General features: G+C 38.2%; 1 protein-coding gene and 1 non-coding gene across 3 annotated transcripts; both read right to left on the bottom strand.

The window, feature by feature from the left end:
* Nucleotides 1-264: 264 nt before the first annotated feature.
* Nucleotides 265-20782, bottom strand: fam219aa (family with sequence similarity 219 member Aa). 2 transcript variants are annotated; one of them, XM_053649144.1, is made up of 6 exons: nt 19783-20782; nt 9348-9447; nt 7874-7976; nt 6501-6581; nt 4341-4416; nt 265-3735 (listed from the first exon to the last, which is right to left on the bottom strand). In XM_053649144.1, exons 1-6 carry the CDS (start codon nt 19840-19842, stop codon nt 3577-3579), a joined length of 579 nt encoding a protein of 192 aa, XP_053505119.1. In that variant the 5' UTR covers nt 19843-20782; the 3' UTR covers nt 265-3576. The 2 variants fall into 2 exon arrangements, with proteins under 2 accessions (XP_053505119.1, XP_053505121.1); XM_053649146.1 differs by having other exon boundaries at nt 4362-4416.
* LOC128622902 (U6 spliceosomal RNA) lies at nt 18701-18810 on the bottom strand. The gene has a single exon (XR_008388462.1). It is a non-coding gene; the product is annotated as a U6 spliceosomal RNA (small nuclear RNA).
* Nucleotides 20783-24658: the final 3876 nt, after the last annotated feature.

Raw genomic sequence — 24658 nt, 5'->3', positions numbered from 1 at the left:
TGGCTAAACCCGAAATATTGGCACCTCTGAATACTGTCTCATTCTAAACTTGTGGTAATGTGCTTTTGGCACGCAAAAATGTTTTGTCGTTTATGATACGGTATGTACTTGTGCAATGAACCCTGACACAGTGCTATTTATATTGTCCTACACAGATACATTTTGTAGTAAGAAATGCTAAGTAATTATGGTAGTACGGCAAGTCTTGAAAATCCATTTCTCATGCCCTTCATTTCACATCATCGCCCTCATGCAGCGGTAAACAGATTATGTAAGTAACAAGCATCTAAAAAAAAAACTATCAACAGCATCTAAAAAAACAATAATTGATGAAAAAAAAAACCCATTAAAAAACAACGGCACGTATTTCTATCCAAAGCATCTGTCAAGTCTGAACAGTGAATGAATGAAGATCTTAAATAATTAATTAACTTGTGTGCTGTTGCAATTTCAATGAAATGACTCTTCAAGCTCGACCATGCAAACACTGGCAGAACTCTATTGTCCTTACTCTGGTAGATGAAAACCATGCAAAAGCATTTGATATCGTTTTAATGTACCACACCTATCGCTTTGGTTAATGTTCATACATTAAAAATGTTCATACAGAAAAAAATGTGATCTCAGTGCCTGGGTTCTGCCCGATGGACTGGTCCGAGTCTGGGATTTTCACACACAACAGACTCTAGAGTATACACAGAATGGTGTGAACACAAAAAAACATCTAGTAAGTGGTATTTCTTTGTGTAGAGATGAGAGAGGTGGCAGTTCTTGAAAATGAAACTGGACAAATAGACCAGGTGATGTTCGATTGTGCGTCGTGAGATGCTTTTCTGTTCACCACGGTTGTAAAGAGCGGTGAGTTAACGCAGAGTTCCTGTCAGTTCGAATAAGTCTGGCCATTCTCCTCTGACTTCTATGACCAACAAAGCGTTTCTGCCCATAGAGCTGGATGTTTTTAGCTTTTCCAGCCCATGCTGTGTAAACTGTAGAGACATTCTGTGCAAACTCTGAGATCACATTCCACAATTTCTCCATTCTGATGTTTGATGTGAACATTAACTAAAACTCTTGACCGGCATGATTCTATGCATTGCGCCACTATTATATGATTCAATAACTGCTGGAATGAACAGCAGTAAAGGTGTTCCGATTAAACAGTCCCTCCAGGATTTCACGATGGCAGAAATGAACACAAAATCAAGCAAATTCCGTGATATTTGGAGGAGCTTGCAATTTTTCAAAATTACCGCGGACTTTCTGCAGATTTGGGCCGAGACGTGTCATGTGACGTCATCACAACGCGCATTCAGCGAAAGCCCTCTTCGATTCACGTGTCAAACATGAGTACAGCGAAAAGGTCTCGTTTACCAACAAACATCACTGCGAAAGACCGTGCGAAACAATTTTGTGCAATTGCAGTTTCACCAACTGAAGTAGTTTTCTGAAAAAAAAAAAAAAAAAGCACAAAAAAACTCTGTGAAATCCTGTACGTGTATTGAAGTATCCAGTTAGTGCAATTTGGGATACGAATGAACGGATCGTAAATAAATTTACCTAAGACAGAGAACAGCATTTTGTTCCTCACATACAGTCATGTGGAAAAATAAGTACACCCCATGAAAATTGTTGGCTTTTTTTTTTTTTTTTTACTTTACATATTTGGACAAGCAAACATATGATCCTCTTTGAAACGGTGTCTATTAATAAAGTTCATACAGTCTATCAAATGACATAAAATTGACATTTTGTAGTAATTTTCACAATTTAAATGAACAAAAAAACAGATCAGTCACATGGAAAAAGTAAGTACACCCCTACATTTATCAGACCTTCAAATCCATAAAATTAGAATCAGGTGTTCAAGATGCCAGTGATTAGAACCTGCTTAAGGAGTGCAGGTGGAACCCCTCTCATATCTAGTGTCTGGTGTTCTCTTAGCTATTGAGGTGTGTGGTGTCATCATGCCAAGATCTAAATAGTTCTATAAAGATTTCAGAAAAAAGGTTGTGGATGCCTGAGTCTGGCAAGGGTTTTTAAAAAGATCTCCAAATGATTTGAAATACTGTAAGGAAAATAATCTACAAATGGCTCAGAATTCAAACGACTGGCAATTTGTCCAGGACTGGCCGTCTCAGCAAATTCAGCCCAAGAGCAGAGCATCTGATGCAAAAAGAAGTCTCCAAGATCCCCAAAAATTTCATCACAGGATCTGCTAATGAGTCTTGCAACTGTTGGTGTCAAAGTGCATGCGTCTACCATTAGAAAGAAACTGCACAAATTTGACCTGCATGGAAGGCATGCCATGAATAAGCCTTTGCAAGACTACAGTTTGCCAATGAGCATATAGGTAAAGACCAGGCCTTTTGGAATAATGTACTCTGGACAGATGAATCAAAGGTAAAGTTGATTGGCCACAGTAACAGCAGACATGTTTGGCGCAGACCAAAGACAGCTTTTCAGGAGAAGCACCTCATACAAACTGTGAAGCACGGTGGTGGAAATGTTATGGTTTGGGGTTGCTTTGCTGCCTCAGGGACTGGACAGCTTGCATTAATTTATAACTATGAATTCTGCATCATATCAAAGAGTGCTTGAAGATTATGTGAGTCCGAAAGTTGAAGTTGAACCAAAAGTGGACCTTTCAAAAGAATAATGATCCTAAGCACACGAGCAAATCCACCAAGGAACGGCTCAAAAAGAAGAAATGGAGGGTTATGGAATGGCCTACTCAAAGCCTAGATTTGAATCCCATTGAAATGTTGCAGGGGGATTTGAAATGGGCAGAACATGCAGGAAAACCCTCAAACATCTTGCAACTGAAAGAATATTACATGGAAGAGTGGTCAAAAATTCCAGCAAGCCGATGTCAGAGACTGGTGGACAATTATGCAAAACGCCTACAAGAAGTTATTTCTGCTAACAGGGGCAGTACGAATTTCTGAGGCCAAGGGTGTACTTACTTTATCCACAGAAGAATATCACATCTATTGATATTTCAGTTGAATAAATGATGGAAAAAGCTCATTTTCCTAGTTCAACTTTATTAATAGGCACTGTTTCAAAGATGATCATATGTTTGCTTGTCCAAACATGTCAAAATAAAAAGCCAACAATTTCCATGGGGCGTACTTATATTTTCACGCAACTGTACCAATATCTGAACACCACTGTGCATCAAGACAAGCAAAAACAGAAACAAAAAGCTGTAACAGAGGCTCTTTTTTTAGATTTTACAGAATAACTTTGTGTGAAATGTTTACAAATAATCATGTTACTCCTTTCTGCCTTTTAAATGCATTCATTTTCATGTCAACGCATCATATACAGTACATACAATACACTTACCTAACTAAATCTAACTCCCTCTGGTGATGATACCAACACTATGTCCTACCATAGGAGGAACCAATGACTTATCATTATTACTGCATTTCCTTCTGATATTTTTTCCCCTATATTAGTTGTAGGATAACCGTTTTAATTATTTTAGTAATTACTCGAGGATTAAAGTCGAGCGGTGAGTTAAACTCACAGTACAGGGAGTCTGGGAAAGAGGGGATGATGAAGACAGGGTTACTGGATCTGACAGGCTGAAGAAGAGGTCGCCTGGCAGCACATGCATGTAGGGTTGACTGATTTAGGAGGAATCAGATCGAGATCTTCGTCATCCGGGATTTCATCCAGACGGTAGCCGTCTTTCAGGAGCTGGATGTTCAGGTCTTGGTTGATTTGCTGAAGAGGACGTAAAAGCAGGAGAGCTGGTGTTAGTCAGTCGATCGCTGATTTAAAATGATGTCAATCTGTTTTATTTCATAGCTCACAAAAGTTAAGGAATAAACTCCACCGGATGTGCTGTGATAGGAAAATAATAAATAATGGAGTGGTATGATGGTTACCTCCAACTGACACTGGAGACTCCTAAAATCCTATTTTAGGAAAAATCCTAAATAAATGTCTCCTCGAAGAAAAACCACCCTAAAAACAATTACCATTTCTAATCTATTTATGTGGAGCATAAATGCACACATGAACGAGTGCATTGATATAATAAATTAATTATTCATATAAACCTGTGATTTGCCTCGCAGCTGGATTTACTGCCAGAGCTGCTGTTATAGAAGATTAATCAATACCTTCTGATCAATCAGTATAAAATTTTCAGCACTGCTGTGGTTTAAGGAAGAATATATAATGGGAATAATGGGAATGCATATTTGAAAGGACTTCTGAAATTCCAGGGTAGTACTGAAAGGGGTGATGATGAGCAGACACGTAGAGGTCAAAATGGTGTGGATCAACGGTGATGACTAAAAGACGCTGCTGTAGTGCACAGGTACCTGGTCCCTCATAGATCTCACCTCGGCGGAGGAGTATCCTGACGACGAGTATCTAGACATGTCGAAATCATCATCGCTGAAAAATAAGGAAATAAATGACAATTAGAGGCCAGCGTACCATATATAAGGCACTCCAATGAATAGTTATAGCACCACATGTAAGGAATAAAACATGAAGAGGTGTGCGATTATATGAAAATGATCAATAACGGAGTGATGTGATGTGGCCCGACACAAGGCAAAGTTACTGTTCCTATCATGAAGTCGATTCTTTTCATAGAACAGCACAATTGAGATGGCTTAATTGTTATTTTATGATCAAGCAAGGACATCCAAAAACTGAGGGCCGTCCGACTGGAACTGAGAACTACTGACTAAAATGATAAAGATAATGATAATAATTGCTTTGGAATACAGTGGATATAAAAATTCCACCCAAAGATCTCCATAACCACGGTGAAGCATGGTGGCGGCGGTATTGTGCTATGCGGCTGCTTCTTTTCAGCTGGGATTGGGGCACTATTCAAGATCGGGGGCATCATGGATAGTTCGAAATACATATATTTTGGCACAAAACCTGCAGGTCTCTGTTAGACAGCTGACGATGAAGAGAAATTTCATCTTAAAGTACAACGATGATCCAAAGCACAATCCAAGTCAACGAAGGAATGTCTTTAGAAGAAGAAGATTATCAACGTTTTTGGAATGGACCTGTCAGAGCTCAGATCTAAATCCTATCGGAACCCTGTGAAATGACTTGAAGAGGGCTGTGCACAGGAGATCCCGTCGCAATTTGATAGATCTGGGACGTTTTTGCGAGGACGACTGGAATAAAATTGCCAGATTAAGCTATGCTAAGTTGGTAGACACTTAACCGAAATCCCAGAGTGCTGTATTACAAATAAAAGGTGCTTTAACAAAGTATTAGTCAAGGGGTGTGCACACTTGTGCAACCAGGTAACTGTTAAGTTTCTCTTATGATTTATCTTGGTTTCATTTTGTTTTTTCAACCTGCTATTTTAGCAGAGGTGTGTAGAATTTTTATTTCCACTGTCAACAATTAAGAGCACGTTTACACTGATTCCGTTAGGAGTAAACAAGATGCAATTATGTGGCATTTTAGTGGGATTGATTTACAGTGGTATCCAGCAGAGACAACCCTGATCTGTCTATCGACGCTTCTGCTAATTACAGCCTGCTTTTAATGAATGAGACTAAAAATACAGGGGTGAAACGAGAACAAGAGAAAGAAAGCTAAGCTTGGACTACGTTAACGTACGCAGTGACAATAAGAGATGGAGCACTGAGAGAGCGAGAGAGAGCGGAGATGAGTGATCTAATGCATGAGCCAATGGCCTGACATCATAGACATGACGTCACAGGGAGACCATTGTTGGCAGCTGAGAACCTGACATGGTGTGCTATTACAGGAAAATAATCAACAAAACATCAACAATTACACCAGATATTTAATGTTTATGTGAATTCTCAATTGTTTGGTCTGATTGGTTGGACTAGAATGTTAGTCAAGCCTTCTGTCCAATCAGAATCGAGAATTCAACGGCACGTCGTTATATGAGGATTTAACAGTGAGGTCCAAATATGTGTTACGTGCTGACTGCAGGCAAAATAATAACTCCAACAAATCATACAGACATACTGTGTTACCATGTTTTCAGACCGGAGTATCAATCGTTCGATACGTAATGCTATTTAAAGCCCTTTGGACTTCCTCTGAAAGCAGAGCACTTCCTATTGATAGACTTTCTATTGGTTAATAAGGACCGTTAAAGACGAGACTGAGATGCAGTCAGCATGTCTCTCCAACACATTTAAAAAAAAAAAAAATCTTTTTTTTAATATGAACATAATTAGCAGAGCCTCTTTGAAGTTGAAAGCAGTTCAGAAAAGACTTTGGCCAAAACCAATTATATAGATTCCCAAGTGCAACGAGACCATAGATGGGTTATACGGATTAATTACCCTGCTTTTATGGATGGAAATTTCTCACGCGGGTGTGAAATCTGCTACAGTTTGTCTTTTTTTTATTATTATTCTTAAGCGAGTGTCTTGAATAGAATGAACTATCAACTGAAGAGATTACAGCTAAGCTCCTGTAGCGAATCACGTCATGAAATGAAATGCTCAAAATCACAGTACCTGTCTGTATCCAGTGCTACCAGGGGCTTCTCGTCAGGACTCTGGTCTAAAGACGAGTAACCTTTATTAGGAACGACCAACCTGCGGCAGAAACAAGAGGTAAATAAAACAGTTTTGTTCAATCAAAGCAGAAAAAAAGATTCACATATTTCAGCATGAAAGAGTCTGTACAGGATTTCACAAAAAAATTTTGGGGGTTGTTGAAGACTATTGAAAACTACTTGAACTGGCGAAATTGCGATTAGTTTTGCAACGGTCTTTAGCTGTTTACGTTTGAAACACATCAACTAACAAGTGATTAGTAAAATGCTAAAATTCCAATCTACTCGTTCGTCCAAGCACATTTTCATACAATGCTCTCCCTTCAGGATTTTTCTCGTTTTTGCGATCGCAGAAATGAACGCAAAATCAAGCAAACGCCGCGATATTAGGAGGAGCTTGCAATTTTTCTAAATCACCACAGATTTGGGCCAAGACGCATCATGTGATGATTCAGCCGAAGCCCTGTTCAATTCACATACGTCGAACACGAGTACAGGTAAGAGGTCTCGTTTACCAACAAACATCACTGTGAAAAACCGTGGAAAACAATTTCGTGTCACTGCAATTCACAGATTTTGAAAAAAGCCGTAGCAAAATCAAGCATGGACTATGTGACAAATGTATAAACTTGAAATCTCTCTGCATTTTAACTCTGAAACCGCGTGTCAATTTTGGCCGTTTTCGGCTATACAGGCCATTTGTGACCATTTCAAGTATTATATACTCCATGACGCAATGTATCGAGTAGCAGAGCTGTTTTTCTTTTTTTGCTTTCTTTAATTGTGACAGGAGGTCCACCTGGGCTTGCTGATTAGTCCTGTATCTCTAGTTTTACAGCAACGAGCAACATTTCTCTCGTCTAAAGAACCAAGTACTGAAATAGCCATTCTCTACAGACAAACTGGAATTCTGAGTGGAGAGAAATAATATGAGCGCTATCGAAAAATAGCTGATGTAATCGATAGCAAAAAAGTGAACAAAGCAATACACATCATTAGTTGATCTTCTATAGGAGTAAGAGAAGGCCTGCAGGAAGAAGACACACTCCTCTTTCCCTCCATAGAACAAAGGCTTGGCCTAATCTGCAGTCCGTCCACTCTCTGAGGAGACTTATCTATTGATCGACACCAGTGTGTTCTCATTTTTTTAACTCCCAGTAGAAGTGCGACGAGGACTTGTCTTCTCTCTGCCTTTCGTTAGCGCTCACACTGTCTGTTCTCACACTTCAGTAGAGCTGCTTGTTGTTTCAGCTCTATAGTTATGATGTCCAACAGGACCATGGCTCCATGGTATTTTCTCCCTGGGTATAATAAACAGCCGTGTTGCCTTACCGTGTTCTAGCCATAACATTGTTTTTCTTGGGCTGCTGATTGACCGGGCTGCCCACCGTTCCGTTCTTCGCCGAGCCCTTCCTGGCCAACTCTCTCTGTTTCTCTGCAGTCAGAGAGAAAATACATCAGAGCCTAGACTTTAAGTAGCGATAAGCAAGTAGCCGGTATCGCAAGGCAGATTTTCAACAATCATGATGATAAAATAGTATAAAAAATACAATATGCATTTATGACCTAAATTTTTAAGAAGAACTATAAGAATATACACTCACTGGCCACTTTAAAAGCCGTAATAGCTGTAATAGCACCTGCGCATTCAGGAAATTATCCAATCAGCCAATCATGTGACAGCACTATAATGAACAAAAAGCATGCAGCTACAGGCCAAGCGCTTCGGTTCATGTTCACGTCAAAGATCTCAGTGACTTGGGTTTTTGGCGCCAGATAGTTTGGTTTAAGTATTTCAGAAACTGCTGACCTCCTGGGATTTTCACGAACTGCAGTCTCTAGATTTTTGTTTTGCGAAAAACAAAAAATCCAGTGATCAGACGTTCATCAGCAGTTCAAAGGAGAACTGCCATTTACCATTGAATACAGCACAGTACGTACAGTACCTTGAATAACCACTCTTTACAACGATGGTGAGCAGAAAAGCATCTCAGAACGCACAACACTTCAAACCTTGCCAGAGACCACACTGGGTTCCTCTCCTGTCCTCCAAGAACAGGAATCTGAGGCTGTAGTGGGCACCGAAACTGAACGAAAGTTCTAATAATTTCTTGAATGAAAGAGCAAGTGTACGAGTGTTCCTATTAAAGTGGCTGGTTACGTATTTCTCAATAAGAGGAAAACGATTTTTCATCTGTCTGTGCTTGTGGCATTATGTTTAAATGAATGCTAACATTAAAACCAAGAGATATTATACACATTATGCTGTATTATATTTTCAGTTTGGTGACTTCCTTAATCATAGTAAAAAAAAAATAAACTGAAGGCAATAGGACATTAAATAAGACATTAATACACTGAAATTTTAACAACAGCTAGGACTGATAAGATTATCGACAATTATTTACGCTTGCTTCTATTTTGTTGCTCTATGTGACTATTTTCTTCCACACCTGGGTGGACCTACACCGTAAGACTATTGGTCAACTAGGCTTTGGAAAGACATGTCCACTGACCCTTTGCACAATCCATAAAATCACAAATGATAACGCAAAACAGAAAACAATGGATAACATGTTCAGCAGCAGATACTGCTTGTACGTCATGGTACATCCAATATAGTCTGAGACCATAGAAGCTGATTAGGAATTAGTGCTCTTGCTTCACACACAGTATGTGTGCCATCAACTAATAAATAATAGCTTTGTAGTCATTTGACTGATAGCTGAACTGTACTATATCGCGTCCAGAGCACTCTGACCTGAACAACTTTACACGTCAGTGGCTTAACACAAAGACAACTCACCGATCTTCACTTGTAGCGGAGAGGGCTTGTAGTTGATGGGCACGGACTCGGCCTCTCTAGTTTCAGAGTCAGCCTCTAACGTGGATGTCGCTGCTGGATCCTTGACACACAGAAACACACAAGAACAACGTTAAACGTTAAAAGGAAGTAGATAAATGCTTTTTACTTTCTCTAAATGGCAATACAGATGTAACTAGTCATGTTATTCTAATCAATTACACAATACGGAAATATTCAATACGCTATATTGCTATCACAAAGGCATCAAACGCTGTATCTAATGTCAGTGATGTTTATATTTTTGTTCACTTGATCGCTAAATTTAGCTAGCTAATTTAATGCAATCTCTCAGACACCTAATTTAATTTGCTAGCTAGTCATGGCTCAGTGAAATCACGTCATTGTACTTCCGGTACTCACGAGCTTTTGTTCGAATCGTTGTTGAGTTATTTACAGTGACATCATGGTATAAACAAGAAAAACTGAAACAATAATAACAGTTAAGTAATCATGAATATAATAGAAGACCTCTTTTCCAAATACTTGTTTTGTGCATTTCGATCGAACCAACAAAAAACCTGTAATTACTTGTGTGCATTTCTATACAAACAAAAACTTGCTTTTAATTATAATGAGGTGTTGTAAATATGTTAAGCTGCTGTGTGGATTGCCATTAAAAACAGCACATTTGTAATTATCGTAATTATGACGTCAATATACTTTTATCGCTAGCCCTCGCTAACAGTCAGTACAGAGTTTTGTTTGGTTTTTTTGCTTGATTCTGCTGAGGTTTTTTAAAAAAATTTACGATGCAATTTCTGAAATTTTCTGTGCTATTTTTTTGCAGAAAACTACTTGAATTAGCGAAATTGCAATTGCGTGAAATTGTTTTGCCCAACCTTTCAGAGTGATGCTTGTTAGTAAATGAGACATGCACATGCTTTGATGAAGGTTATTTATTTTACCCTCACTTGCTAAGCTCCAAACGGTCTATACATATATCATGAGTAGAAAGAAAGAAATAGCAACAGAAAGGCGGTGCACAAACAGTAAATAGCCTCCAGAGAGTGTCTAGCTGGGGTGAGTGTCGGTTAAGCTGGTGTTAGTCCACTCGCACTGCATGACTCAGCAGTCTTCAGAACCCATTTTAATCTTCCTCTCAGAGCCTGTCCCAGTTTAGCCACTCAGTGATTAAGGTCTAAGAGAAATGTAGAAGACAATTCTACACAGCCTACTGATTAAGAACATATTTGGTTCTTCCTGTTGTTCTTTGGACATCTTCAGTTTGATGAAAGATTAGCCAATTTACACAAGCCCTAAGTATTATATACTGTATGAACTATATGTTGAATGGCATTTAATTTCTTATATTTTTCATTTGATTCCAACAAACACCTTCTCACAAAAACTTTTGTCGCTTCTTGGCTGTCAGACCAAAGATCTCCTTTCATCCTACTCTCTTGTATCGAAGTTCTCCTTTAAACTAAATGATTGCTAATACTAACAATGTTTTTTGAAAAAGAAAAATCTAAAAATAAGAATTCTAGTGTTTCAAACAATCCCATCATAGTCAATAATGTCGGGGATTGAGCTGAGTGAGCTGAAGCTAAACGGTGCATTGACAACCAGTAAACTGAAGCGCTTTACTAGCGGGTTAATTAACTCATTAATTAATTAGTTAATTAATTAATCACCCAAATGCATCCGATACACATATGATATTATTATCAGACATATACACTACATACATATAATATTACAACTTGCTACTTCACAAAATGACGCGAACGCACAAGTGAACTTGAACTTAAGTAACGAACTTAAAGAACTTAAGTAACTTTTCATAACAACACACGGGCAATAATTAATAATTAATTATTTAAGCATAAATAATTCACAATATTGTAGTACAATAGCGCACTCATTGTAATTTTATTATTTCAGGAGATTGGGTTCACAACAAGGGGAGCTTTCACATGTTCTTTCTGATACATGTTTAAGTTAATATATAAAACGTGCGAATATTTGGTTTAACTTTGGCACTTTCTCGTCAACTAAAAGGACAAATGACTAAATTTAAAGGATATTTTCCTCAGAAGTCATTGCTCTTCGAAAGGGTATACTTGCATTGTTATGCCATAATATTATCATTATATCAATGGCAGAAAATGGACTTAAAATGACAATAATATCATTTATGGCAATTATTTCTGGGACAATATATCTTCAAACAAATATAGTGATCCTGACAGGCCTATAGCAATGAGCTGAGTTTTATGTTTAAAATGTTTTATCAAGTTACTTATAACATAGAGAGATTCTAGTACACTGTAAAACTGGAGAAGTTCATTTAACTCAAAAAATGTGAGGAAACTAATTACCTCAAACTTTTTAAGTTGATAAATCAATTTCTTTAAGCCAAATACACTTAAATATAACATGACTGAGTTAAATTTTTGTTATATTTAAGTGTATTTGGCTTAAAGAAATTGATTTATCAACTTAAAAAGTTTGAGGTAATTAGTTTCCTCACATTTTTTGAGTTAAATAAACTTGAGTGGTACATCCTTTTCTTGATATTTTAACAGGCCACAGTTTGCAGTCTTTGTTTTGACTGACATCCAGATAGTTGTAATTTTGTATTGTGTGTTCTTTAGCATAGCAACGTACACTACGCTTACGTCATATACTATCACGTTGTATCAGACGTTGGTATTGGAGCATTTTTATGAGTACGAATAAATGCTGATGACAATCCTTTCCCTACATTGCTCCAATCAAAGCCAATCAGCTTGTAACATTCAGGATTTGGAAACTTGTGGTTAGCAATATCAGATGATCTCACCAGACAAAACATGCCCATGTTTAGACAAACAAAGGACTTTATTTAAAGAGGGCGATCTAATGTAGACACAATAATAATAAAATGCGATGTGGTTACTTTTATCGATGAAAACACACTATACTGGCTGGCATTCCGGTTTACTCTGAAAACTGTGGTGGGAGTTTTGTCATAATTTAAAAAACTTCAACCTTGGTCAACTTTATGAACAGCTGCATAAACCGTCTATCTTAAAGGAGCAGTACTAGTTCTGGCAAAGCTTTTAAGTAAGATGTTCCTTAAACATAATATGTAGCTTCATAGGAGAATGCTATGAAGATGTGAATACTTGCTGCTAAATACAGTGCACCTTCACTTTTCTTTTCTAAACCTGCTTTTCTCAACAACAAAAAAAAAAAGAGAGAAAGAGAGAGAGAGAGAGAAAGATGGGAGGTTTCCTGATGCCATAGCTACCACCTAGTATTTCCTCCGTAAGACCATGCCAGCGTTTTGTTCACTTTGTAAGGTCTGGGCCCTTGATGGAAACTGAGAAGAGAACAGAAAGTGTCTGTTAGAGGGAAAGTGAGAGAGGGAGACTAATATTCTCTGCCAACAGAGCTCTTATTATGAGCACAAGCCTGGCCTTATTACAGGAGGCCACGAGGCACCGTGGGTAAATGTCACAGACCAATCAGAGCAGAGCAGGGTGCTCACAGCATACAGCCACGCTATCCGTTGTAGCTGTCAGACCATGTTTACTTTCTGACTAAGGTTCCTAAGTGGAACACAGAACTGAAACAAAGCTGGGCATTATTACAAATTCAATGTGCGACCTTGTCTTGAAAACCCCGAGCCAGTGAAGAGGCTCGTACAAATACAGCTGAGGTAAAGAGAGGTCACATGACCAGAAAGACACTTTAATACCGTTCGTTGTTCGTCACTTTCAAATAGGGGGGTCACGGTTTGATATGTTCACAGAATCATATCAGATCACGGTTTCGTGGTACGTATTTTACCCTCCTCACTGAGAAGTCCAGAGGGGGGAGGTTGTGAACATTTTTGGCGAGTCACAGCTGGATACAAACATGATGAGAACTACTGGTGTAAGCAACTTGAACGGGTAAAAGATAATAATAATAATAATAATAATAATAATAATAATGTGTATTAGATGGAAATTCATTTCAATTTTGAAAAAGCTGTCGGTGAGGTAATCATTCGATCATACACCGCGACTAACTGTGAACCTCGAACAACCCTTCTCTCAAATTGAAAAACCGATTAGATGCTCAATGACTACATTTACATGCGCATCAATATTCTGATATTAATTGGAATTTGTCTGTATTCTACTTAGTACTGAGTCAGTATACTTAGTACTGAGTCATGTACACGCAGCAGTCCGACTGCCCCGATTCAGATTAGGACAATATTCTGCTTCCCCAAATTCCACCTTTGCATATATCAAAAAGCTTATACTATAATAGTGGTTAAAAATGATTATTAGTATTATTCTTTGTGTGGTGGTTTATCAGGATTATTGGAATACTGGATCTTTTTGACATATTCTCATTATTGCTGTAACAATGAACAAATGCTGTTGTCCAGCTTAATAGTTAATTCATTTTTGCAACAACATTCAGTCATCTGGTTCCGTCTGAACCTCTGGGGAAGAACCAGGATAGGAACAAGCTCTGTTTTTGAGGAACATGTACACACATGGCAGTGGTGGGTGGTCCTATTGGAACCCGTCCTGCCTGGGCACTCCTTTTGGACTCATGACGAAGCTGGGCCAACTTCCACAATGCTTCAGAACACATCCATGGGCGATGATTCAGGGAACACTGGGACACTGGGAAAAGCCTGTAAATGTCATTATTATACACCAAGTGCACAAAATGTCTACTGTATGTTCTTTTAGTAAAAGATGATTGTACAGGCTTATACAGGCAACACATGGAATGATAAATAATTCAGCTTGACTGATGAATGTGAAAAAGATCACGCTGCGTGTAAGCTTGACACGAAGAAAAAAAGTCAGCACATTAAATCTGACACCAAAAAATCTCTCAAATAGAAACTAGTTCTGTTTCCAGATGGGTTTTTTTTTCTTCTTCGAGCTGCAAAAACGCAACACTTCCGAAATCGAACGTGATGAAAGATGGAAACACGTAAACAATGAAGCACAAAGTGCCCGTCTCAAATCAACAATTTTCTTTAATTAGAAAATACTCGCACTTTTACAAGATGCGCCACTAAAGAAAATTAGTGCAGTTCCCTACACAGACAGCTTTCCTTCGACAACACAGATGACAAAAAGATCCAACCAAAATCCAACATCAGAAGAATGAGTAGTTATTCCTGCTCGCCTACAGGTTTAATTGGCCGTGCAATTCATTCCACACACACACACACACACACACACAGAGTGAGTAGACCTAGGGCTGGCTTGGCACTCCACCAGATCATGAGACCTGGTACACAAACCACAGGTCATCATTAAGGCTATGTCTACATTAATCTGGATAAATTTGAAAACGTCTTTTTCCTCTCTGTTTCGGCCTCACGTCCACACGTTTGCTTGATTTAGTGCTATCTATTGCAAAAATTGCTAAATCCTGGAGGGACTTCTTACAGCCAGAACTACCCTCGGTGCAATGCTGTTCTAGAAAACAAATGAACACCTTCTGTCCAATCAGATTTGAGAATTCAACAGCGCTGTGGTCTAAAGATAGATAACAATAATTCCAACCATTGAGGCACAACCCATTTTAAGGTCTACGCACAATAGTCTTAAATCTGGAATTAGCATGAGAAAAGTGTAGCGCTGGGTAACAGCTGGCGCTCTGAATAGCAGGACAGGATGAAAAAGAGGCACAATATCACCCCAGGCTGTGTCATCTCATCCCAGCTCCAGTTCAATGAGCAAATGTCGAAGCTGAGCTCAACACACTACACACACTCATGTCAAGTGCAAGATTGATCACTATGGAAGTGGAAGTCTGAAGATGGAGTGAAGTGGATGCGTCTTGGATCAGACATAACACACTGTGTTTAGTCTGCTTAGCTTTTAGGTCAATTACTGAAGAAAAAAAAATAACCTGAATACCCTATTGACTATCCTTTAACTGCTATATATGTATAAAATGTATATAAAAGTAATAAAAGATAGTTTTGTCTCCTTGCATAAGAATATGATTTATAGATTAAGCCTAGTCTCTGGTCTTTCTTGACCATGCTAGCTCACTAATCAGACTTAATCAGTCTATGTCAGACTTTTTATATTATTTGAAGAAAAAAAAACACCATTACATTATACTTCTTTAGGACTTCAAGTCCCTGTGAAGTGCCTTGAAACGCGCAGTGTTATTCGATGTGTTGATGAAATTTCCACTGAAACAGGAAGTCAGGGCAGGACATATCAAGTAGCCCCTCCCCCTGTTTACATAGCCAATAGTGTTCAGCTTACCTCACGGCCCGGGCTAAGTCGTATGCGACAAAAAATTTCAACTGAAAAAATTGAAAGTGAATGAATTCAAGCCATTTCCTTCTTAAGTTGGAAAACGGAATAAAACGCACGTTCGAACAGCCAAAGACGCATTCACGACCCATGCTCGCTGACATGAGTTCTCTCGCTCAACGACGACCATGTCGGTAAGGTGATTTTTATCATGTTGGGCGGCGGGACACGTCAGATTCTAGAGAGCATTTTATTAGACAGAAAATCGGATGAGAACCTGAAGTGCCGAACGATGTCATCGAAACTGTTGATCCGTATTAGTCGTAGAGACAGAGTGTAAATTTTGAATTTGAGTCTAAATGCGAATTTGGTCATTGTTTTTAGAGCGTACTAGCTTACAGAGAAACTTAAGGCTAACATGTTCATACTAAAAGCCAACTAAAAACTTCCATTTTGACTTCATGGGGAGTTTAATTCTCTCGATCATTAGGGACATATTGCACCAGGCTGCTACGATACACAAAATTCACGGTGGTGTCTCGAAATGATGAAAAAACAACAACAACAACAAAAAAACTGGAAATGGTTTCAATTTTCAATGGATTAAAAACAGCATATGACGAAACAAAACCTGTGCATTAGAATGCAACAAAAACGAAACATGTCTAATGAAACAGTACTTTGGGCATGTGGGTTTAAGCAAGCTGAAGTGTTTATTAAGTGCTTATTACCACTTATTACAATAAGTGGTATGTTACAACAAATGACCTACTTTAGCATGCGGACTGGTAAGTGTACCGCTCGATACGCAGATGTATCAAATGACAAGATATGGTACGCTATATGGTTACAGCCCGAACGTTTCCCATTTCACAATTGTAAGCTGTGAAATATATTTGCTGCCGGTCGTTCTCCTCATGTAGATTAGTCCAATTCCAGCCAGGCTACTCGTCTTCATCCATATTCGGCAAACGTGAAATCTATTTGCAAATTCATCCGATGTATTATCTCGCCCTGTCAGTTTCAGTGTGCTCAATAGTGTGAATAAAATTTTGCAGTAGTCTGAGAAATGACTCTCTGTAAGTCAGCTGTTAGAAAACGTAATTACTTTCATCTGTAATTAAGAATTTCTATTTCCCACTTCAGCATAGGATAAGCCTATTAACCGAGTGAAAAATCCTTCTTAACGTATCTCAGCCAGGAAACGCTTACTCGATCGAAAGCTCAGAGCTGGACCGACTGTGCTAGCTTATTATCCATTTGGGGCGTTTTATCTCACTGAGGAAAGGACTTTTTGTTTTTTGTTGACACGTTTCATTGCTTTTATACTACAGCAATTTGCCAACACCAACAAATTATAACTTATTAAAGTGCCCGTGAAATCTTTTAGTATGAATAGGTTAAAAAAACAATGACAAAATTCGCATTTGGAAGATATATGCGTTCAAAATGTACAGTCTTTCTCTACCACCGATACGGATCAACAATTTTGATGACATCAATCTGCACTTCAGCTTCTCATCAGATTTTCTGTCCAATCAAATGCTCGCTAGAATCTGAAGTGTCCCGCCCCCAACATTATAAATATACACGGTACTAACTGTCAAGTATGACTTAGCCCGGGCTGTGAAGTAAGCTAAACGAGATTGGCTATTTTTAAAAGAAGGAGGAGTCATGCCTTGACTTCCTGTTTCAGTGGAAATTACGCAAACACAACAAATAAATGGTAAATGGCGCACTTATACAGCGCTTTTATCCAAAGCGCTTTACACTGTGTCTCATTCACCCATTCACACACACTCACACACCAATGGTAGCAGATCTGCCACGCAAGGCGCTAACTTGCCATCGGGAGCAATTTGGGGGTCAGTGTCTTTCCCAAGGACACTTCAGCATGTGGAGTCATGTGCGCCAGGAATCGAACCGCCAACCCTACGATTAGTGGACAACCTGCTCTACCACCTGAGCCACAACCGCCCGAATAACAACCGAATAACACTGCGTGTTTCAAGGCACTTCACGCGAACTTTCAAGAGTGATAGATCATACTTTTTATCTGTTTATAGTTACTTTTACTGTTGTGAAATGTCCGCAAAAGAAGTTATTACGTACAAGTTATTGTTATCACGTACAACGTATGTTGCGCTTGTTGCTTACAAGAGATGAACATGTTTTTCCCCCAATTTGTAGCTTGAAATTGATACAATTCTGAGCTTCGATTTCCCACTTCCAAGGTAAGCTGAATGCAGCACAGAAATGAAAGCATATTATAATGATAATTAGAAGGTGTGTTGCTTTGCAGCTGGAACTCATGTCAGAGCTGCTGTTATAGACAATTAATCAACACCAACAGACTTAGTAACTGTGGTTTACTAGCAACTAGAACCTTCGGGACATTCTAATTAGAAGTCGAATGATCGAGGATTGTACCGATACCGATAACTAAGTTGGGCAGTACCTGCGGATAACCGATTAATCAACCGATTGAAAACAATAAAAACATAACACTCAAAGTAAAATATTGCTGAACTTTATTACAAAAATAAACAGTACTGACTGTATCATGAAAATCTACTGTACTTTTTTTTAATGATTGTATATATATATATAAACTGAACCAAAAAGTAACCCTCCAAAAAACAAATAAAAATAGAGACATGCAAAATGAATCAAAAACACTTCAAATAACACAACAAAACTGGACAGTGACAGTTTTTATTTCGCCTCTAGAGGCCGCTATCATGCTACATAGCTTAATGACAGCAGACCCTTCTCAGCTGCTCCTGCAACGGACGCGACCGGGGAAAACTATGAGTGGATTTTTGCCGATAAGTGATAGATCCAGCGATTCAGATGTCGGTGCAGATTAATCAGCAAAACCGATCGATCGGTCCACCTCTCATTCTAATAATGTAATTAAAGGTGCATTAGATACGATTAGTCAATCAATTTTTTTTCAAGCTTAGCTCTTAGGTTTAACAGTTACATAGGTAGGTTAGACATTTGAACGTTTTTTTTTTTTTAAAACCCCTTCAGCCGACCAACCCCCAACCTCCATTCCTGCCCACGTTCACAAAGCTCTACCCCCAGGACCTACACGATTTTGCGTGAGGTCCTTGCGCAGGGGCCATGCTAATCTTCTCTGTATCGTTCCAATTTTAGCATACGTGCTGCCGTAGCAAGGCTCGACAGTGGCCCATAGAATAGAGTGTCTACGAAATGATTACCGTAAACACAAACAAGCATTAAGGACCGGAAGTCAGTTTTCCGAATGGGTTTTCTCAGCCACATTATACTGCCCTGACCACGTTATATTATACATTTGTCGTCAAGTCCTGTACTAAGTATTCTGCAGGTTATTTGTACAAGTAAGAAATGCAAACCATTTAAAAACTAATTAAATCAACTACTGCGTGACCTCATCAATCAATATCACCAGATCAGAACTTGATTTTCTTCTTCTCAGGATCGACAGAAAATTCTGACCTCACTACTTCCTGATGATCATGTGACTTGTGGAATATTCCAAATATTTCCCAGGGGGAATGTTGTCAGACTAAAATCTACGTTTTTTTCATTAATTACCTATAATGGCTGACTCATGGAGGAGGATGGTTCGCGCATGAGATGTCACATGTTAGTCATAAAATAAGATGTGTTTCATGTGTTTTAATGATTCTATTTGGAGGTAAAGTGTAGTTATAGTGGGCTGGTATAATAGTGGACAAGAAAACATGCTGTAGATGTTGTTTTTAGGTTTCATAAAGGTTTTAAGTTATTTAGGATGTTGTGAAGGACACTTAATACAGATTTTAAATGTGTGTAATGTTTGTACATGTAATATCGATGGGACACGGAGGTAGACGAGACACAGCTGGGGAAGAATTGGCGTTAGGACTGTTTACAGTTATCATTTGTAAACAATAAAATCAGTCCTGCAATACTCCTATCATTCTCAGCCTATTGACCAGTCCAGTCTTTTTTCTTTTTTCTCCTTTTTTTTTTTTTCCAGAATACTGGGATTTCTTGCTAGCCTCTAGCGCCAATGTTCCTGGACTATTTATGATTCTGTCCTAGGCTTTGTAAAGAACTCAGCGAGCCAGGCTGTTTTACTGCTGTTTATGCGCCGGTGCGTTAGTGGAAATGCTACTCACCAGCGGCTGCATCTCCGAGTTCACTGGTGGGACCTGAAATCTGTCCATTTCTTCCATCATTTTGGCAACACGGTCTTCTGACACAATATATATCCGAGGTTTAAGCTGAAATGGTAACTGGGAAAACGCATTTAATCAGTCGGAAATATCCGGTGTCATTTCAGTTTGTTGTTAGCTATCTAACGGCTACGCTGGGTGTACTGGTCAGAGGTGACTCAACGTCAACGCGTTCTTTTTTTTAGTCAACCCGTATTTCGTGAAATCCTGCCTCCTTCTCTAGGATTGGTCGTTTACGCAACCTGTCAGCTGACCAGTTGCTCTGTATCAGCCAATCAGCTGTTACCCAAACATCACACCGTAGGCGGAATACTCCTAACCGATCCTAAACGCAGTAGCCGGGATTCGTCAGAATACGGGTGGAGGGGAATAGCGTAACGCCAACATTTCACTTCCGGATACACAAACCCCGCCCACCTTACGCAGTAATGAATAATTCATAAGACCACGCCCAGAAACTGCTATGCCTAAAGCAGATTGTTGTTGTTGTTGTTCTCAGCTTTGTTGGTGTTGTTGTTGTTATTGTTGTTGTTGTTGTTCATCTTCTTTTTCTTTTTCTTCTTCTTCTTCTTTTTCTTCTAATTCTTCTTCTTTTCTTCTAATTCTTGTTCTTCTTCTTTTCTTCTAATTATTCTTCTTCCGCTTCTTTTTCTTCTTCTTCTTCTTCTTCTTCTTCTTCTTCTTCTAATATCTCTTCTTCTTCTTCTTCTTCTTTTCTTCTAATTCCTCTTCTTTTTCTTCTTCTTCTTTTTCTTCTAATTCCTCTTCTTTTTCTTCTTCTTCTTTTTCTTCTAATTCCTCTTCTTTTTCTTCTTCTTCTTCTTCTTCTTCTTCTTCTTCTACTACTACTACTACTACTATTCAGTTGTTTATTCATTTACTCTACGCACAACCTTTACAAATGGTCTCTCAGATTCAATGTACATAATCATGAAGTAGTATATAAAAGAAATACATACGCAAATACATCAATAAATGCATAAACGAAAAGAAACAAACAAGCAAATAGATAGAGAGAAATAAACAAACAAATTTATTTTCATTATTGATAGGGGAACTTATTAGTAAATTCGCACTTTGCATTATGAAAATTACGAGAAATATAAAATGTGTTATATTGTATATACGGTCTTTTATGTTCATAACCACTGACTAATCAATTAAATTTCATTAAACTCAATTAAACCTCAGTATAACCCGCACGTTTTCATCAGAACTGCTCTGTATGGCTGAATAAATAAACAAAGATCAATTTCTGGTGGAAATGAACATTTATTGTCATTTATTAAACATGTATTATACATATATATCCATTATATTTGTGTTTGTTTATTTTAAATGAACTTTAAACAAAGCTTTTTGTTTTGTTTGTTCAAATCATATTCATATAGTATTTGTCACTTTCCTTTAATTTGAAGGTCATTAGCATGCCTTTTAGTGTGCTATATTCACTATGTTCTTTGGGTTTTTGTGTGTGTGTGTGTTTGTGTGTGTGTGTGTGTGTGTGTGTGTCTGTGTGTGTGTGTGTGTGTGTGTGTATTGTTGTGGTTGTTGTTGTTTGTTTGTTTGATTGATTTTTGGCATAGAAAACGTGAATTAAACGCGAATGAGGTCTTAATTACACTTGAACAATATTTCCAACCCCTTGTATAGTCTCAACGAACCCTTTTTCAGAATTTGTTGTCACTAATGCACAACATACTGCACATCATTCATTCATTCATTCACTCTTCAAACCCCATTCTATGAAATCTGCATTATTAGATTATGTGTTATTTACTTAGTGCAGAATAGCCTAGGTTTTCATTAGAGTCAGGTTTTGTTGATATTAGTTGTTTGGTTCAGGAAATGTGAGATCCATTTTAAATGTATTACTGAAATGTTTAAGCAAGGTCGTTTGGGTAAAATACTGTAAGTTATTAGTAACATAACACTGCTGCAGTATGCGACTTGTCCTGCAGATGGAGCTATATGATTATATATGGAGGTGGAATCCAAACGTTGGCATTTAAAAGAGCCTATGAAACAAGTAAGGGGCACAGTGGTTGTTAGCAGGTTTTCCTCGTATCTCCATGGTTGGCCCAAACCTGTTCCAGCACAACAATGACCCTGTGCACAAATCGAGGTCCATAAAGACATAGTTTACCAAGGTTGGTGTAAAAGAACTCACGAGGCCTGGACATGTCCTGACCTCAACCCCACTGCGCACCTTTAGGATGAACTGGAGCACCAACTTCACACCAACTTTGGTGTCCAAACACTTCTGTTCTTGTGGCTGAACGGGCAAATCCCCACAGCTACATTTGAAAACCTAGTGGAAAACTATCCCAGAAGAGCTGAGGTTACTATAGCTGCAAAGGGCAAACAATTTCATATTAATGCCCATGGTTTTGGAATTAGATGTTCAGTATTGAGGTGTACACATACTTTTGGCCATATAGTCTATCTATCTATCTATCTATCTATCTATCCAGCTATCTATCCACAAGAAGACAAAATGATACAAACAAAGGGTGGGATACAATCTCACAATCTGTTATATATATATATATATATATATATATATATATATATATATATATATACACACACACACACTACATCATTACATACATCACTGTTGAATTGACAATTGAAATCTTGAGAAATTGTTAATGTGAATTGTTATAATTAATGATTTGGTAAAAAAACATTCATGGAAGGAATCTCCAGTTTCAGTGCTTTGCAACAGTCAGTATGTTTTCTGTTTTGGGAAAATCTTAAGGACTGAGGATTTTATGCTTTGCAGTTTCAGAGAGAGAGAGAGAGAGAGAGAGAGAGAGAGAGAGAGAGAGAGAGAGAAAGCAAGAGTTTATAGTTACTGTAATATAACTGATAAAAGGAATGATCTTGTTTCGCAGATGCTTCACAACATTTAATGTGAGTACGTTTGCCTTGCACCTCTGACGTTAGGGGTTGGAATCCTGCCTCTGCCCTGTATGCACGGAATTTGTATGTTCACCCCGTGCTTCGGTGGTTTCCTCCGGGTACATCAGTTTCCTCCCCCAGTCCAATGACTTGTGTTGTAGGCTGATTGGCATTTCCAAACTGTCAGTAGTGTGTGAACGTGTGTGCGATTGTGCCCTGCGATGGGTTGGCATTCCGTCCAGGGTGCCCCAAGGCTCCCCCACAACAAGAGGTATGGAAAACGGATGGATGGATGGACATACAGTATATAAATTTTAATTGTAACAATTGTAACAAAAGAAAACCTGACAAAACGTTTAATATGTACATGTTTGCAGAAGTAGACTGTGTATTTGATCTCACACACAACTTAATTACAGTGTTTTTTAATGAATTAATGGCTTAGAACTTGGCCCTCACCCTTCCAAAGTGGTAGCTGTCATGAGATTGTGGAGAACTAATTAATGGGTGGGAATTGGTGATGAATTAATTGGGTGTGAAAATGTACTAAAACACATGTTAGATGCTCCATATTATTTTGAATGTCATTTATAGAAAATATGCTTTTGTAGAGTGTAAGCATGTAGGATTTTCCATCCATCACAGGAGAATTACAGTCCCCTCCAAAACTATTGGAATGGCAAGGCCATTTGTTTGTGTTATACACCAAAGACATTTGGGTTTGAGAACAAAAGGTCGATATGAGATGAGAGTTTAGGGTTTCAGCTCTTATTTCCTCATATTTGGACTGACATAAAACATTTTGTATCAGACTACCCAATTTTAGGCGAGCAAAAATATTGGAACAGGTGACTGACAGGTGTTTCTTGTTACCCAGGTATGTCCTGTTAGACTGATTGTTTAAACAATGACTAGCTCTGAACAGCTACTCTTAGTTTTAGCCTTCAATTTCACCTGTGAAGACGGCATTTATTGTTAAAACGGTTAAGCCAACATGAAGATCAGAGAGCTGTCTATGGGAGAAAAGCAAGCCATTTTGCCAAATCTATCACTGGGTGGTCTGATACAAAATGTGGTATGTTCTATGTTGCTTAACACATCTACATATAAATACCAAGAAATAAAAGCTGAAATTCTAAACTCTATTCTCATATCCATCTTTGGATCTCAAACCCAAATGTATTCAGTCTACAGCAAACAATTTTTAGCCTTGCTGTTCCAATAGTTTCAGAGGAGAATTTTAAACGGACAGAGTATGGAGTTCAATTTGTGCCAAAACTAAACAAATAAATATACCATTTTGTAAACAAACACAATTTGCTTTGCAAAGTAAAACTCGACTCTCAAACAAACAGAAAGTGATTTTCTCACAAATGTGTCTGCTTGATTTTCTCACAAATGCAGCTAAGCAACTTCCTCTTCCAAACCAACAGATGGTGCTATTGGTCAATTTGCCCTAGGAGAAGAATTACAACCACGCATTACATTACACCACAATAGAGTGCAGTAAATAGTTGTTGTTGTTTTTTTTTTTTAAATTAAATCCTGGAATAAGGTCTGTGATTAACACAAGCTCAAGATATTTTCACGTTTTATTCTATGACAATAACAAATTTATGTGCCAATTATCCCAATTTCAAACCTCAACTGCCCCAAGAGGAAATTTTTATTGGATGTCTCTTATTGATTATAGATTCAAAAAAACTTGGTTCTTACCATATAAGTATTGCATACCAAATAAAATCATGGAAGTTCATTTTAGAATCCTGCACAAAATCTATCCATGCAGTGCACTATTATCAAGATATTGCGAAGTAACTGATACATGTACCTTTCGTAATGGTGAGAGTGAAAACCTGAGACATTTGTTCTTTTCATGTAAAGTGTCTCCATTTTTATTTTTTGGTGTGAA

This window comes from Ictalurus furcatus, chromosome 18, assembly GCF_023375685.1.
Source record: "Ictalurus furcatus strain D&B chromosome 18, Billie_1.0, whole genome shotgun sequence".
Lineage (NCBI taxonomy): Eukaryota > Metazoa > Chordata > Actinopteri > Siluriformes > Ictaluridae > Ictalurus > Ictalurus furcatus.
Note: the sequence above shows the minus strand (reverse complement) of the source record. Positions and strands in the feature narration are given on the sequence as shown.